General features: G+C 34.2%; 1 protein-coding gene across 1 annotated transcript in view; it reads left to right on the forward strand.

Moving 5' to 3' along the window:
* The window catches only part of OLA1 (Obg like ATPase 1), a 211,839-nt gene that overhangs the window by 110,554 nt on the left and 82,775 nt on the right, over positions 1 to 18,510 (forward strand). The window contains exon 5 of the mRNA XM_036876951.2: positions 9,305 to 9,480. Coding sequence (XP_036732846.1) covers positions 9,305 to 9,480 — 176 coding nt within the window. The remainder of the gene's footprint in view (positions 1 to 9,304; positions 9,481 to 18,510) is intronic.

An 18,510-nucleotide genomic window follows, 5' to 3' on the forward strand; every position in this document is an offset into this window, starting at 1 on the left:
AAGAAATAAAAAGCTAACCATTTCAAACAATAAGGCTTCTCTCTCACTTACCAACTTTACATTTCCCTGTATGGCCCCGGAAGATGACTGGTTAGCCAGAGACGGGTAAGATTCCTCAAGGGAGGAACAACCTAAGACAGGCACAGTCGCAGGGGGGCCATCAGGTGAGAAACTGGGGATCAACAGAGGTGAGGCTTAGAACCTCACCCCCCCGTTCTGAGAGAAATCTTCTGCATACGTGGATGTTTTATTGCCCTTGTCTAGCTTGGATTAACACATAGTCTACAGGCACACACTTGATCATCTACATTTGCTCTCTTACAACACTAAACTATGTTTTCTACCTTTATCTTGTATCTACCTAGCACTTCAGCATTTTATTAAAAATAATAATAATAAAGAGAGAAATGTGGTATCCACATATAAATCAAGTATAAAAACCAAATGAGTATTCATATTTGAACTGACTCTTTATAGTTCATAATGCATGAGCAAAACCGAAATGTTTTCTGTGATGACTGCCTTGTACTGTTCACTATGTAACTTATTCATTATGTAAGAATTTGTTCTCCATGTAAGAACTTGTTTGTTATGCCTCAGAAGATTGGAGACTGACGAAAATTAGGCCTGGGGTGGATTGATGATTGTGCATTGAGCATTGACTCCCCTATACAGAATTTTATTGTCGTTAACAACCATTTGATCAATAAATATGAGAGATGCCCTCACAAAAAAAAAAAAAAAAAAGGACAGACTTCCAATGGTAAAATAAATAAGTAACCGGGATGTAATGTATAGCATAAGGAATACAGTCAAGATATTGTAACAGCTTGGTAGGTTGATAGCTGGAACCTAGAATTATGTATATAAATGTTTTATCACTGTGTTGTACACTTGAAACTAATGTAATACTGTGCATCAACTACCCTTCAATAAAAAATAATTATCAAAAATAAATAAATAAATAAATAAATCTGCGAGAGAATCAGAAAAAAAAAAATTATCTCCTAAAATGTGTATCTTTAACCAGCTATTATATACACCTCCAGTTTTATGACCGGTCACATTTCATTTCTTCTTAATTTGCTATCATTCTTCTACCTACTAGGCCAAAAAAAAACCCACACAACCGAACTTTGTAAAGACTTTCTTTAATACTTTTTTATTTGGCCACTTTCATGTTACTTCTACAACTAGTGCCTAACAGTCAACTTCTTTGTTTGTGACTAGCAGTCTTTCTGTAAGCTATTTGATCTGGTATGTAACTGATGGAATCATTTAAAGAGATTGTGGGTGAAAAAGCAAGCAGGAGATCACAAGAGTGTTTCTCTGAAAATCTACGTACGAATTTATAGTGTAGGAGATTGAATTTCAACTCCTCAGATTGGTATTAGGATCTTTCCATCAATTGATGTCTGCATATTAAAACCTTTGGTAACATCTTTGGGGTGCTACATAGCATGACCTTTATCTTTAAGTGTATGTATATCAGTGTTTCCCAAGTGCAGGTTAGCAGTATCTGCAGACATTTGGACTTCACAGCCAGAGTTTGTGCCTGTGTGTGTGTGTACACATGTTTGTGGGTTATGAGCATCTAGTTCGTAGAGGTCATGGGTGCTATTGAATACCTACAGTGCACAGGTCAGCCCCCCACAACAGAAGATGATCTGACCCAAAATGTTAGCAGTGCAAAGGTTGAGAAACCGTGGTATTTATCTTGTCTTTAGCTTTTCATTTATTATAGCGAACATATTTCGACTGTTTACTGTGTGCCAGGTACCATCCTAAGATCTTTAAATATATTATCACTTTTAATCCTTGAAACAATTTTATGAGGTAGGTATTATTTTCCGTGTTTCACCGACAGGGAAACTAAGGCATAGAGAAATAAAATAATCACACAACTAATGAACCAAACAGTCTAAAACCCAGATCTGAATCCAGATAGTCTGAGTCCAGAGTCTGTGCCCTTAATCACCTCTGCTGTACTTATACTTCCATCCTGCGTGGAATATCCTCCTGACTCTGTTTCCCTTTGCCTTATATCTGTCCCTGAAAGTCCTGATCTATATTCAAGCCTTCCCTCCTTAATCCTGACACATGCTCATCAGTCTCTTCTCTTTTTCTTTTTCTGCATTTGTTGGTCTTAGTTATAGTATATAGGTGTATTTTCCCTCTTAATTTGATTTATAAATTTAAAAAATTGTGCCATAATACATAATTCAATGCAACACACCCAAGAGGTCTTCAGAAAGTAATTATTGTCACCAATAGTCAAGCAATTCAGAGATGAAGAGATGAAACACAAACTTCTCATGTCTGTTGTTAGCCATGTTTTATGCTTTACTTACTGTCATTTACGTGATTAACATACTTAGCACTGCCTTCTTTGAATTATTGCTAAATATCTTAGTGTGTGCTGTGTAAGTGACCCTTTGCTTGTGCTACATGTTTATAGAACTATAGAATCTTCAGCTCTCTTAACAGTTTTAAATTGTGAGCACTAATAAGTGCTTGAGACATTGATTCATTCATTGATTCCTTTTATTCTTTACCTTATACCTAATTGTATATCAGCTCTAATCAAGGCTCTGGAGGGAACTAGAAAGCCATTTAAGACAGAATCCCTGACCTTAGGTAACTAGGAGATAGAATCACATATTCTAATACTAGATACACATGCTGCAGGTTATATGAATAAAATGGACAGATTATTGTTAACAGTTTAGATAGTGTATGGTTAGAGAAGGCATCATCGTGGAGACACCATTTCAATGACATCTAATTAAGGCCGTGTGAGATACGTAACTTTTCTTGAAAGGCAGAAGTAAGAAGGAATAATATTGTATGCAGAAAGATTAGTAATAGCATTGAAAATGTAAAATTAAAGCGTTGAGAGTGGATCAGCTTGGCTAAAAGATGGGATATTAATGGGGACCAATGTTAAAAAAATTAAAGCTCTGATTTGCTATTTAGTTTATTTCTTAACTGGCAGAGAGTTCATGTGACTCCTTTAGTCATTGCTTACTGTACTGGTAGTAAAGATAAAATTCTAGTTTTTGTTATTTTCTCTCTTTGCATTTTTTTTCCCTCCTTACAACACTGCTTTTTAAAAAGGTATAAAAATGGTTTTTCCCAAGAGCCATATTTAGGGCAATATATTAAACCATCCATTTACCATACTTTATTCCATACAAGTCTCTACAACTCCTCTTATGAGTCAAAGTTGGTAGAGATCTTTGAGATTTGGGCTTCTCCAGAATTGCCTTATAGATGAGGGGAAATTAAACAGCACACTCTAGGGATGGATGTGATTTGTAATAGAAAGAAAGATATGTACCTCTGAGGCCCAGGGAAGGGAGTGGGCAAAAATACAGTGACAGTTAAATATAAAGAACTCTCAGGACTTTGTGAGTCAGTACAAGAGTTTGACTTAAACTAGGATTTGTGGAGAGTCAGAGCAGGCAAGGCCAGTTTATGCATGTCTGTTTCTACTGGCAGAAGGCCAAGTGATGTTTCAGAAGTCAGGAAGTTACTGAGATGGTTATTGGGAACGTCAAATAAATAAGCAAAACCAGGTAGCTCAACAGTTGAGCAGACTCTTAATAAATACTAATTCAAAAAATTGTCAATTAAATTTGCCTTTTGCACATTTAAAGTATTATGTAGAATAAGAAGTGAAAATACTGAGAGAGGAATGTTTGTTCTCATTAAGGTACTTTTCTGCCTACTTCTTTGCACAGAGCTGATATGCTACAGCAACTAAAAATGTAAAACCCTTGAGCAATTGAATATAATTAAGTACAGGTGTTAACTGGGTTACAATTCAAGTGACTTTAGGGGTTCCTTAATGGTGTGAATGTCTAATTATCTACAATGTAAGTATAGTATCAGTAACTGTTAGGTAGAGTTTTCTAGTGTTCTGTACATTGAAAAGAATGATATTCAATAATATTGTAATGTGTTGTTAAGTGGTATCGGGAACAACCAAAAGACTTCTTTGTTTGCTACTATATGAATACAAGCTCTAATTTTAATGTTTTTCATGTCTTTATACCTGTATCTTTTTTCTCTTTGTTCATCTCATCTTTCTTGCTTAATGTTTCATTTTTGAGTCACTACTTCAAAGAATATTATTTTTAATTTATATGAACTCTTTAGAAAATAAACACTAATTTTTTAAGGTTGCTGAGAACCTGATTGACCCACTTTATTTTCTCTTCCATAGTAAATATCTGCTTGTCTCAAGATTGGGAATGATTTTTACTTCTAGCATATATAGTAACTACTTAGTGTAAAAGTCTTGCATGAAATATATATGACTTCTTTAATTTTAGATGGGTCTCTCAAAGTCAGCTACATGTATATTCTATTTCATTAAATTGTTTGAAAACCTTGACCAATTTTTGAACATGGTCATAAGATTGGCATTTTTCATCCTCTTGGCCAGTATTTAGTTTCTGAGCGTTTTCCTATGAGAGGAGGAGGGCAGGGGAGAAGGAGGAGAAGGCTAAAGCAAATTCTTTTAGCTGCTTATAGTTCTGTTTCTTGTTCCAGCATTAGACAGTTAGCCTGTAGCATAGACTGGATTATTTTAGGGCCTTTGCTATCTCTCAAATAATAGATTTTCCCCTGGAAGATGAAGGTTAAAGACCTTAAAGGCTACTTTTGATTGATTTGATATTGTAAATAAGTATAGCCTACCAAGTCTAGATACGCTATTCCATTTATGCTATTGCATCAAGTAATTAACAGTTTACATTACTAGACCAATTATTTCTGCTTTTCATGTTTACAAAATATTTTATTTCTCCAGAGATCTATAAGTATATCCACTTAAAGTAATTAAAATTTGATTGATGCAACCCTTTCATTTGCTTCAAACTCTGAAGGCTTAGTGACTTAAACCTACATCCTTTTAAGCAGAATTTTGTTAGCAGAATGGTTTGTTAATTCTTTTCTGTATTCCAAAATTGACCTTGTTTCCTGATATCTTTAAGAAGGCAAATTGATTTTAGAAGTAAATAACATATTTTGAGATACCTTTCTCTCACTTTCTAACTTAAGGAAAATAGTTAAAATTACACATCTTACTCAATACAGAGATAAATATTGCATGCTTGAGGCCCAACCGTGAATTAGATTCTGTTTTTGCTCAAATTCCTTTTATTGTGAAGATGAAAAGGGGTTTTATCTAGATTCAGACTAGAGTTTTAAAGTGCATCTGTAAACCTGAGCTTAAACTGCAGTTCTAAATCAGAGCATTTGGAGTGTGCAATAAATAGCTTTAATTGTCCCCTTTAAAGCAGTCTTCTTCACATGCAATAAAAATTTTTTATCATGTCATTTATGGAAAATAAATAGGAACTGGCATTTTCCAGTGTTTATGAATAAAGCTGTAGATACTGAGTTACCAGTGTGAGTTTAGTTTTCTCCCTTCTCTTTAAATATTAATGAGCTATAGAATTCTAAGGAAGTTGGGAGTCATAGTTCTTGGGAGTTGGGAGTCAAGTCTTTGCTTTGAAGAATGGATTAGAAATTTGAACAGGATATCCTTGTCTTTATTTCTAGTAATTGTATTAAATAATTTATGCTGTACTGGTTTAAGAATGTGGCCTCTAACCTTTTAGAAGTTTTGGTGATACTCTGAATTAGAATATGGAAGTTCAAAACATTTACTGTTTACCACATAGATCAAACTGTGAAGAATGTGTAACTATGTAGCATATGGATGTTTTTTTTTTCTTTTTGGTACTGCTGTGATTTAAGATTTAATACATTTGTGTAATAATTTCGTTTCTTTTTTCTAAGTCTGTACTTTGGTTTTGTAATATCTGTTGGCTTCATACCTGATATGGGCTTTGGATCTTACATGTATTAATGTTATCTTAGATGCAAATAAAGATCTTTTGGCTTGAAACTGTCATGATCCCTCTCTCCCTCTGTCTCTCTTTCTCATTATTTTTATCTAGTTAATTGTTTTCTTTAGTAAAGTGTTACTGTTCATCCTGCATTGGTACCTCCAATCATGGATTCATTACCATATTTGGAGTGCAGCAGTTCTCTTTCAACTGGTTTCCTACGTCTGGTTTGTCTTTTTGAAATGCTGCTTTCCATTTGTTACTCACTAACGTAAAAACTGATGTTAGCTCTGTTACTGACTAGCAGATGATATCTGGACTTAACTTGCGATTTGGGCCTCCCTATCCTTCACCGCTACCTGATACAATAAATTTTTATCTTCAATATGATTTCACCCTATAGTCAGCTCTCCAGTAAGCCTTGTTTATTTCAACTTTTTTTTTCCTCTAATGCTTTTTCCCAGTTGTCATGCCTTTCTTCATCTTATTTACCTGTACTATTTTTTTCCTATTTTTAAAGGCCTTGATGATTAATTATCATTAATTAAGCCTATATTTAAAGTCCTTGCTAGTTGAGTATTCTCCTTTTTATTAGATTTGTTTTCCCAACCAGATTGTCCAATCATTTAGACTAAGGTCTTACTTATTTTTAGTTTAGTTTTTAATTCTCACAAGTATTTTGTTAGATATATAAGCAAGCTTTCTTTAAGTGAAGTACTTATACTCAGCAAGGCATATTATGGTTTATATATGTGTTGAGGGGATGGCAGTTTATTCATTGGTTTATATACCAAAGAATTCCTTATTTCTGCATTGTGTAGAAGTAGAGGTTGAAAAACCTAAGTCAAATAAGTCCATCTTAACCATATGCCCTTTCATTCCCAAGAAAACTCTAGACATGCAGTTTGGAATGTCCAGGTTTCCATGACAGGTGGTTTATAAAGTACTGCTGTGAACATGTACACCAACATCATGTGTTTTGATATCTGTTTCCACATTTAGCTAGGGATGGTTTTCTTCTGAAAACTGAACAGTAGCACCCTAAAAGTGGTAATACAACAAAGCAGTCACTGAAGTCTTGAATTTCCAAAGTATATTTTTATTTCTGAAGTCCTTCCCAGTTAGATTTAGCATCTTAACACAGAGTATGGATTTATTCTTCTTAATAAAATCTTTATGGAATAAGATAGACTTTGAATGAATGAGTGTATAAATTGATCAATCTTCAGTCTATGTATAATAATTGAAAATAGCCAACTCATTTCTGCCACATCATTCCAAAAATAAATATCATGAAGAATGCCCAATGCCAAATGGATAGTCAAATGTATCTCACCAAGTCAAATATTTTTTCTCTTACCAAGTCAAATATTATTTTTTATTTGAGTGGCTCTTAGTAAAGGAGGTAGACAAATTATAAAAATCACAACTCTAGTGTAGTATAAGCACTGACATTTTGCATATATTCACTTAGTGAATAGATTTAATAATAGAAATTATTTATATCATTAAAAAGATGGTTTTTGGTTCATTTTATTTGCTGAACCACTTGGAGTTCTCTGGGCTGGAAATTATATTAATGAGTGTGTAATAGAGGGATGAGATAAGAAAACTAAGAGAAATATCAAAATTTATGGGGTAGTTAAGCAAGAAAAGAAATAGCCCAGAAAGAAAAGACCAGACAAAATAGAAGAAAATTAGGAGAATGCAGTTAAATAAGCAGTGAAAGAGACAATGTCAATGCTCTGAAGTTCAGTGCTACTGAGAGAGGTCATTCAGGTTCCTAAAGAATGGCTATTTGACTTGGCATCATGAAGGCTTGATCTATGTGGTAAACAGTAAATGCCATATTCTAATTCAGAGTATCACCATTGTTGTACTTATTGAGATCAATTTCTAATTGCATGGTGGAGGCAATTTCCAAACTGCAAAGGGTTAAGTTTTAAATAGGAAATAAAGAAATGGAGAGAGAAGATTCATTCAGCTCTTTTAAGAAGTTTGGCTCTGAACTGGAGGAAAGAAAACAATAGCTAGAATGGGAATTAATGTCCAAGAGTGACTGACATGATTGATTTAAATGTAGAATCTTAAGCCTACTTAAATGTTGATGGGGAAAGTGGAGATCTCTATGCAGATACCAAGGAGAGAGACATAGTAGACTGAGGTCTCAAGAACTATAAAGAACAATCTGTGGAGCAAACTTCCTTGAGAGAAGATTGGATCCGGAGCAGGGATGGTAGAGAGATTGGCCATAAATACTGTATTATTAAGGAATAGTTCCACAGTAAGATACAAACAGCTTAATTAGTTTTAATTCTGAAAAATTACATTAAAAACTCTTTGTAACCTGTAATGGAGAGTATCTTGGTACTTCAGTATGTAAGAATGAGCTGTAGTCACTGTTTTTCTCTTAGCAAACTCAATCAAATTGTTTTTCATGCTATGATACCTCTATCTATCTAAAATAATTGATAGTTTATGTTTGAAAACATCTCATTTTGGGAGTATTATCTAATTGTAGTTTTATTTAAATTAATTTGTTTATTAATGTGGGTATTGTTTTGTGGGTATATCATTGCTTTCTGTTTATAATATTTCTTAGTATTTGTTCAGTTTGATCCTGTTCTTTATCTGGTAATTTGAGTAAATCCCAGCTGAATTATGTTGCCACATTATGTCTTCAAAAGGGCATAAAGTCAGTACACATGCTTCAGTAATGTCTGGTTGTTTTACCCTATGTTTCCAGTTGGCAATTTGAAATTATGGCTTCAACTGCACTTTAAATATGTGATAATAGCATGTGTTTCTAATAAGGGCCAGCACCATTTTGTTCAGATAGTGTGAATGGTTGTCACTCATATATGACAAATGCACCTTCATCTGCTTCTTTGATAGCCCCCTAAAAACCATACCCTCAAATCAGGCCGATGAAATTAGCTGCTGTGTAAATTGTGTGTCTGAGTGGTTCATTATCTAATCACCGTCAGAACCACAGTGATAAAGTAGATTGAAGCAGGGAAGAGGTCTGCCAGATGATTTCAGTCCCCCTTCCCCCGCCCCCCACTCTCCACCCCAAATCCGGTTTCCCTTGGAAACCCTAATAGTGCATTTTAGAACTTCAGGCTCTCATGCCTGGGATTCAGTATCTTTTTAATGTACCAAGCCTGAAAAGACCAGTAGCTCTGGAGCATAATTTTCTTTCTGTAAAGATCATAACTTTATTTAATTCAGTCACATTTTGAAATGTTGAAGCTCTCGAATTACCGTTTTGTTGCTAGTGCCTGAATATTACTAATAGGGAAAAAAAAAACCAACCTGTGTCCTACTTGGAAGAATTGAAAATGACTTGAATAATCATTAACCTTCTAGGAATCTTTACTCACTCTAATAAGGACCATCTGCATTATTTGTTTATTGAATTGCTTCCCTTTAATTCATTTTAGGTGCTTTTGAAGATGATGATATCACACATGTTGAAGGAAGTGTAGATCCTATTCGAGATATAGAAATAATACATGAAGAACTTCAGCTTAAAGATGAGGAAATGATTGGGCCCATTATAGATAAACTAGAAAAAGTGGCTGTGAGAGGAGGAGATAAAAAACTAAAACCTGAATATGTAAGTAAAAATTTACAGCTTCTTTAAGATACTGGAGTTCATGTTTCTTGATCAATTTTTTAAAAATAAAACACATAACATATCTAATATTGTTGTGGAATTCTAGACTCCAAAGATCATTTCTGTTAATTATTGAGAAACTTCATTTTCTTTTGGTAACAAAGGATCATAGTGACAAGCTACTTAAGGTGTTCTCAGCAAGCCACATGTAGCAGTAATAGTGAGTGTTTATATGGTTACTATGTATATCCTCAAGTTTTAGTGTTAGAGAAGTGTGTTTTTTTTTCCTGAAAAACTTACTGGATTTTGGGAAATGACTGAATATATGAGTTTTGTGGATTTGAAGACATGGTTTATATTAAGAATTTGCCTTCCATAAGGGTTGACTGAATGAATGCACTATTAGAGAGATAATTTAAATCTTTTATAGAGTGAAAACACATTATTGTCTTTAATATTTCAGTGTGTTTTCTACCACATTGTAGTGAATAATTATTAGTGATATTGTAATGTTTCAATTTTGAAAGCTTTTAATTTAAATATGATCAAATTATCTTTTATATTAGAAAAGCAATGTCTTAATTATATATTTTCTCATTTATTAACATTGTCCATATGCTGTTCTTGTCTTTTAGGAAGGATTTTCCTTCTTTCTAATTTTTCATGTATTTTTAATACATTGTTTATTTTTAATTTTTTAATTTTTTCAACATTGATTATCTTTTCCCTTCCTCATTTATTTTTAATAAGTTTGGAAAACTCTTAGTTTACTGGGATATGTACACTATTAAGGAAGACACCAGTTACAGAATTAACGTCTAAACTTAGGCATAGTTTCAATAAATTATGGTTCAAAGTACTTGTTCTTAGCTACATGTAAGAGAATGAAATTGGATTATTGTCTAACTCCATATACAAAAGGAAACTCGAAATGAATCAAACACCTGAACGTAACTCATGAAACCTAAAACTCTTAGAAAAAAACGTAGGCAAAAATCTCTTGAATATAAATATGAGCAACTTTTTCCTGAGCACATCTCCTCAGGCAAGGGAAACAAAAGCAAAACTGAACAAATGGGACTACATCAAACTAAAAAGCTTCTGTACAGCAAAGGATACCATCAGTAGAACAGAAAGGCATCGTACAGTATGGGAGAATATATTCGTAAATGATATAACTGATAAGGGGTTAACATCCAAAATATATGAAGAATTCACACACCTCGACACCCAGAAAACAAATTACCTGATTAAAAAATGGGCAGAGGATCTGAACAGACACTTCTCCAAAGAAGAAATTCTAATGGCCAACAGGCACATGAAAAGATGCTCCACATCAGTAATTATCAGGGAAATGAAAATTAAAACCACAATGAGATATCACCTCACACCAGTTAGGATGGCCAACATCCCAAAGAGAAGAAACAACAAATGCTGGTGAGGATGCGGAGAAAGGGGAACCCTCCTACACTGCTGGTGGGAATGTAAATTAGTTCAACCATTGTGGAAAGCAATATGGAGTTCCTCAAAAAGCTGAAAATAGAAATACCATTTGTCCCAGGAATTCCATTCCTAGGAATTTACTCAAAGAAAACAAGATCCCAGATTCAAAAAGACATATGCACCTCTATGTTTACTGCAGCACTATTTACAATAGCCAAGATATGGAAGCAACCTAAGTGTCCATCAGTAGATGAATGGATAAAGAAGATGTGGTATATATACACAATGGAATATTATTCAGCCATAAGGAGAAAACAAATCCTACCATTTGCAACAACATGGTTGGAGCTAGAGGGTATTATGCTCAGTGAAATAAGCCAGGTGGAGAAAGACAAGTACCAAATGATTTCACTCATTTGTGTAATATAGGAACAAAGCAAAACTGAAGGAACAGAACAGCAGACTCACAGACTCCAAGAAGGGATTAATGGTTACCAAAGGGAAGTGATTTGGGAGGGCATGTGATGAGGGAGGGAAAGGGGGATTAAGTGGCATTATGATTAGCACACACAATGTAGGGAGGGGGCAAGGGAAAGGCAGTATAGCACAGAGAAGACAAGTGGTGATTCTATAGCATCTTACTATGCTGATGGACAGTAACTGCAATGGGGTGTGGAGGGGACTTGATGACATGGGTAAATGTTTTAACCACAATGTTGCTCATTTGAAACCTTCATAAGATTGTCTATCAATGATACCTTAATAAAAAAAATGATTTAAGACATCTACCAATGAAAAGAAAACAAAGTGCCTGGTGTTGGAACAGGGAGACCTGTGTTGTGCTACTGATTTCCTTGATAGTCTGGAGCAAGACCAAGTCGTTTTACTTCTCTTCACATCATGGTTATTTAATTTATTTCCTATTCAGATAGAATGGAGAAAGGAGAAAGATTTATCTAAGAAAATGTTATAAGATTTAGGACAGAAAAGGGGATTAAAAGTATGGAAGTATGAAAAATACTCCCATTTTGAAAAGGGAAATAAAACTATGAAAAAGATGTTGGGATTGAAAGCAATTTATTTGCCACAAACAGCATCGTTACTAATTAGAGTAAATCCTTATGCAGGCACTGAAATTAGTTCATTGAAATTTACTGGCATCCACATGTCTTTCAGAAAACATTAACTTTCTTAAAAATAGATTTATCATCTTGCTTTTACTTAAATGGGAGGAAGCTAATCAGGTTCTTCTGTAATTCTTGGCCTAATTTCGTTGCCTTTCCTCTCAAAGAAAACTAGAATGTTGAATGCTCTTATTCTTTGTAATAGCATTTTCTTCTTATTTCTAAGCATTTTCCTAACATTTCTGTACAAAATTCGAAAGCATAGTTTGGACTTACATTTACAGAAAATCTAAACACTTTCTCCCTGTTAATCTTCCCTTACCCTCTCCAGGTTTTCTGGGTAAGTAGAAAGCATTGTAGCCTAGTTTTCTCATTTCTAAAAACTGTGATTATTCCATCATTTTCTTTACTTATATTAGGTTGAACTGCTTTGGAAAAATTATAATGGAAAATAAATTTCTCAACCTTTTTTTTTTCATTATCTTTGTCCCTAGGAGGAAAAATTAATTGAGATTTAAACTAATTAATTTGTCCCTAATGAGAAAAATTAAATATACCAGTGAGTAAGAATTTGTTGGATAGGTTGAGCTTTGGAGCCACTGACCATTTTAATAACTAAGTCTTTTTTACACCCAAGAATCCATTTTTTCCACCTTTAGGAGTAACATTACTCCTATTGAGAATGCATTCTATAGACTGTCATGTACCAAACCCACTACTGTCAAGTATATATGTTACTTTATTGAAACCTCACAACCTGCAGGACATATTATTATCTCTGTGTTAAAACTGAGGAAGCCCAAATTCCAGGAGGTTTTATTTATTGCTCAGGATATCACATTTAGTAAATGTAGATCAGGTTTTTCAACCAGATCAGTCTGACTATAGGGCCAATATGTCTTTAAAAAAGAAAAAACTTTAAAAAAAAGTCTCAAAAATATGCATCAACTTTGCCTATATAGTTCAGCAAATAGTTATAAAACAAAGGTGAGTAAAACCCACTAGTATTTCAAGAAATACAACAAAATATCCCCATCACTTACCAGTATTAATATCTCCACCTTCCCACAGCTAAGCACAATTCTGAAATTTATAATAATAATATCCTTGCTTTTTTTATACCAGTATTTGTGCCACCTAAAACAGTTTGACTTTTTCCGGATTTCAAACTTTTTATAAATGACATCATATGTCATTTTCACTTAACATTATTTGTATAATTCATTCATGTTTCATTTAATTCATTTGTTTTCTTTACTATAAAATATTTCACTGAAAGAATATATCATGATTTTAAATTCTTTTCTATTGTCAATAGGTATTTGAATCCCAACCCCCTCCCCAAGTCTTTGATAATTATTAACAATGTAGCTGTGCACATTATTTAACATCCTAGTGCACATGAGGGTAGTTGAAGGCATGTATCTAGAAGTCAGTAGTGTGTGTATATATACATACATATATATCTTAGCTTTACTAGATAACACTGTTTTCTTAGTTTATGAGAGTTTGTCCTGTTGTCAATACTTTTTTTTATTGTCAGTTTTTTTATTTTTGCATTTTGATAGCTATGTAATAGTATTTGCCTCTGCTTCTAATTTGCAGATCTTTAAGTACTTAAAATTGGAGACCTTTTTATAGTTATTGGCCCTTTAGGATTTTCTCTTTTGTGAAGTGCCTATTCTAATTATTTTGCTCATTTCCTATTGTATCAGTGTCTTTTTCTCATTAATTTGTGAAAGTTACTTGTATATTCTGTGTACTAGTCATTTGTTTTAAATGGGTTGCAAATATCTTCTACCTTTTTGTGGCTTTTGTTTTTTTCTTTTTATGGCATCTTTTAATGAACAGGTTTTAATTTTAAGGTTAGTGCTTTTTGTGTTGTTTAAGAAATCTTCTACCTTAAGGTCGTCAAGATGGCCTATTTTCTAAAAGCTTTTATTGTCTTACCGTTCACATTTAGGTCATTAACCCACTGGAATTTATTTTTTGTAAATAGTATAAGGAGGCTGTGATCTGACATTTTCCCCCAATATGGAAAACCTTTTGTTTCAGCACCATGTTTTAAAAAGATTGTTCTCTCCCTACTCCAATGAAATGCCACCTCTCTCATAAATCAAAGAGCTGTGGCGTGGCACCTTAGCTCTTTCCTGAGGATTGACAGCTGTCCCTAGGTGAAAATGTCCAGATGCAACAGTGGGATGCCAGCCCTGTTGAGAGGTGAAGGTAAGAAGGGTAAGATGGAATGAGAGGTGATGTCCTATGGAATCTCTTGCCTGAGATGCATTTCTCCATCATTGCTGTACTTCCCTCATCCCTGATGCCCCAATCTCTAGTCTAGATCAGGGACAGCTGAAGTGTGGTCCTTAGACCAGCATCATAACCAGAGCTATTTGGATGTAAGCTATGGGTCTAGTAAATCAGAATCTCAGGGGTGTGTTTTAACAAGTTCTCCAAGTGAGTCTTATGTATACTAAAATTTGAGAGTCACTGCTCCAGAGCAACCAGCCCCCTGACCCATTACTTGGTCTGGTAATGCTTCCCTATCTTATTAGGTTCTCAGTACTATTAAGAAGGTATTTTCTCTATTTACACCTGTTTTATTGTCTGAATCAGTTCATTATTATTGCAAATGGAAATCTGGATAAATTTTACCAAAAATGTGCCTGATATCATAATATAACAATATGACTGTTGGTGAGGATAGAAACCAATATTAACCCAGTTAAGGTGTTTGGGGAGAGATGAACTTTTTAAAAATACTTGGTTTATTAGTGAATATTTTTACATTATAAAGCTTTTGCTTTAAGAAAAACAAGTCCCAACAATATTTTTTAGTGTGAACTGGTTTATTTAAAAAAATGATAACTATATTTTTTTAAGTACATCAAAAGAAGTATGGAAATACACTCCATCATGTTCTAACAGTGAACATTTGGAAAGTAAAGTTTTAATAGTGAAGTATTTGGAAAAGGAAGTAGGTATGAGAGACTGAGTGACTGGGTGGGCACTTTGTCTTTTATTTCTCTAGACCTCTCTGTTACTTGACTTCTTTCATAGCAGTGTATTTATTTAAAAAATTTTTTTTTAGAAAAAAAAAGCCTAAGAAAATTCATTCCTTTAGGTGGCCTCCAAAAAAAAAGAGTTAAATGTACATTGTGCTTATCAGTTTCTGGCCTGTATTTGCCAAAGTATATAATTTTAGCTTTGCACGGAGAAAGAGTTTTGAAGTTTCTGTCTGAACTTGAAAAAGGAGAATGGTAGATGTGAAGCTTGAAGAGATGCACACATGAGAAGTCATAGGCTTTAGATAATTCCATCTTCTCTAACATGAAAAGTTGTATAGGCAATGTAATTTATAAATAGAGATTAAGAAGAAACTCCTTATGAGTTTTCTCAAGACTGTGCCATTTTGAAATGCAAGCCATTTTGAGTAGTATATGAGAGAGACTTTTTTTTGCCTTTTCATCTAAACCTAGGCTTAGGTCTTAGGTTGGGTTTCCTCAGAAGTAGATGTTGAGGCAACGTTGGAGCTGTCTCAGGAGGCACACATCAGGGAATGGGAATTAAGATCAGGGAGGGAAGGAAACTGTTACAAAGAATGTAAAGCAGAAAGTGGAAACTCTGAGCACTGGGGTTTAGTCCTGTTAGAGACCTCTGGAAAACAGCAGAAAAAGGCATCTTGTAGTTTTTCTACCGGAAGGGTTAGGATGCTGTGGTAGTTATCAACTAATTTCCATCAGTCATTGGTTATGGGGCTGCTCCTAGGAGTATGCACTCCTGGGCTCCTGATGTCTGTGTGGTCTGAGCACAGCGCTTAAGCAGAGTTACAGACCCTTACAGTTAGAAGCCATTAGCATGTACTGGACCCCTGAGGGCAAAGGGGATGTGGGCAGGACACTGATAGCCTCTGCTACATACATCTCTTCATCCAGTGTGCATTAAAATTTTTTGTCCTAATCATCCTATTTATTTTTGGTTTTTAGGATCCTGAGTTTAATTTGGGGTTGTTTTAAATTTTTCCTTCCTTCTGATTTATCTTTAGTTTTCCCAGTACAAAGAGGATATCTATGTGATAATGATATCAACTATAGTTCTTATAGGGGAGTTTCTAAAAAATATGTTTACTTACAGTTTCTAACAAACTGTCTAAAGACATAAAATGTGATAAGCTTCTTTTTTTCAGTTTATGTTTGTAATTTTGGCTAACAGAATATGGGACTTTAATTGGACATAGATCCAAGGCTAAAAGAGATAGCTACTTGAAAGTTATAAGAAAAATAGGTAAATTGTTTTGTTTGGTAGGTGTTTATCCAATTATTTCTTAATATTCATCCAAATATATATTTTCTGGATAATTTTCCAGAAATTCATTCAAACCTCTCTTCCTATGAAGTTTTCATTTTCTAGATTTGGCTGTCAGTTGTATTTTCAGGTAAATAAGCAGGCGAAACTTGGGTCAGATAAACTCTAGCATAAAACATGAACCAATTTTTTAATGTTAAAACAATCTTTCCCAAGTGTAAGGTCGTTATATTCTGACATAAAGACACCTTTTATAATGGGTCTTGCTGCCTGCAGCAAAACCGAGGCACTAAAGAAGGCAAAAGTAGGTGAATGTTTCTTGTTATCTATCATTCATCAGCCAAATGTGTTTCCTAGAGCTGCCTTAACAAATACCACAAACTGTGTGACTTAAAAAAAAAACACAGAAATGTATTTTTTTATAGATCAGGAGCTAGAAATCCGACATCAAGGTGTTGGCAGGGCTTCCCTTGGAAGCCGCTGAGGAGAGTCCTTTCTTTGTTTGCCCTTCAGCTCTGGGTGACCCCAGCTGTTCTTGGTTTGTGGTAGTAGGACCACATTCTCTGTCTTCCTCTCTTCATATGGCCATATTCCCTCTGTGCCTCTGTCCAAATTTCCCTCTTCTTAGGAGGACGCCAGCCATAATTGGGTTAATGGCCCACCCTCCTCCACTATGGCCTCATCTTAATTCCTGAATAAGGCCTCTGAGTGGCAGAAGTTAGGGCTTCCTTTGGGGTCATGATATCTTTTTGGAGAACACAGTTCAAACCATAGTGGTAACAACATGGAATCAAGATCAAGGTTGATTTTAGATCTATTCCATTAGGAAAAACAACATTTAAAAAATGAAGATGGAAGGCTTTAAAGGATAATTTGTTTTGTATGATGAATTATTTGGAAATCATCATACTTTAAATAACCTTCATAGAACTAACAGTTATCTAATTAAACAAGTAAAAGAGGGGAACCACAAATTGTAATTGAGTCTTTTTTTTTCCTGTCAGTATCTTTAAGTTATATAATCAGTGTTCCCAAAACATATAGCTATTAGCAGATTTCTTTTCTTTCTTTTTTTTTATTGTATCATTAATATACAATCACATGAGCAACATTGTAGTTACTAGATTCCTCCCATTATCAAGACCTCACCACATACCCCATTTACAGTCACTGTCCATCAGTGTAGTAAGGTGCTATAGAGTCACTACTTTTCTTCTTCATGCTGTACTGCCACCTCTGTGCCCCCCGCTAAATTATGTATGCTAGTCATAATGCCCCTTAATCTTTTCATTATTCTTATGGCAGTTTTTAAAGTTAGTTCTTACATAACTTTAAAAAATCATTAAAAATATTTGATTATGTAGTAGATGTGTTTTTCACTAAAATCAAAAGGTTCAAAAGGATATACTTTCTGTAAACGCATAATTATCCCTCCCAGTTTGGTTGTTTCATTTACCCTTTACTCTTTAGATTCTTATGTATCCTTCCAGAACTATTCTTATGTGACATAAAAACATTCTTTCTAAAAGAACAAGATAGTAAAAGTACTTGGTGAGGCTGAACTGTATTCATTCATCTTTCTCTCCATGTTCTGTTTTTATAGTCTCTGCTTAGTTGATGGAACCAAGTCATTTGAACTGAAAACCAGTATCTTTGACCCCTCTCTCTCCTTTACCACATATCATTACATCCTGTAATTTTATCTCTTGAATATTCCCTGTAGTCCTTTCTCCTTATTTTCATGATTTCTTTGGGCCTCATTTATGCTTATTTATTTTGCAGCTTAACTGATTTCTCTGCTTCCATTCTGCTTTCCACAAATATAAAATGAAGATCTATGTTATTCCCTTGATTAAAATATCTCACCATCTTCCTTTAAGATACTGCCAACATAAAGTTCACGGCTTACAAGAACCATGGATAGTGAACTAAACATTTTTGTTTCACACAGGCTTATTTACATGTCGTAGCATGTTATGGAGTTTCATTCCTTTTTAAGCCTGAATAATAGTATATGTACATTTTCATACTTTGTGGACATTTGGGTTGTTTCTACATTTTGGCTGTTGTGAATAATACCATTATGAACATTACTGTGCCAAACACATTGTAGTCATAACATTTTTGTGAACTGTGTGTGAACTCTTCATCTAAAGTA

Source organism: Manis pentadactyla, chromosome 6 (genome assembly GCF_030020395.1).
Source record: "Manis pentadactyla isolate mManPen7 chromosome 6, mManPen7.hap1, whole genome shotgun sequence".
Taxonomy (NCBI): domain Eukaryota; kingdom Metazoa; phylum Chordata; class Mammalia; order Pholidota; family Manidae; genus Manis; species Manis pentadactyla.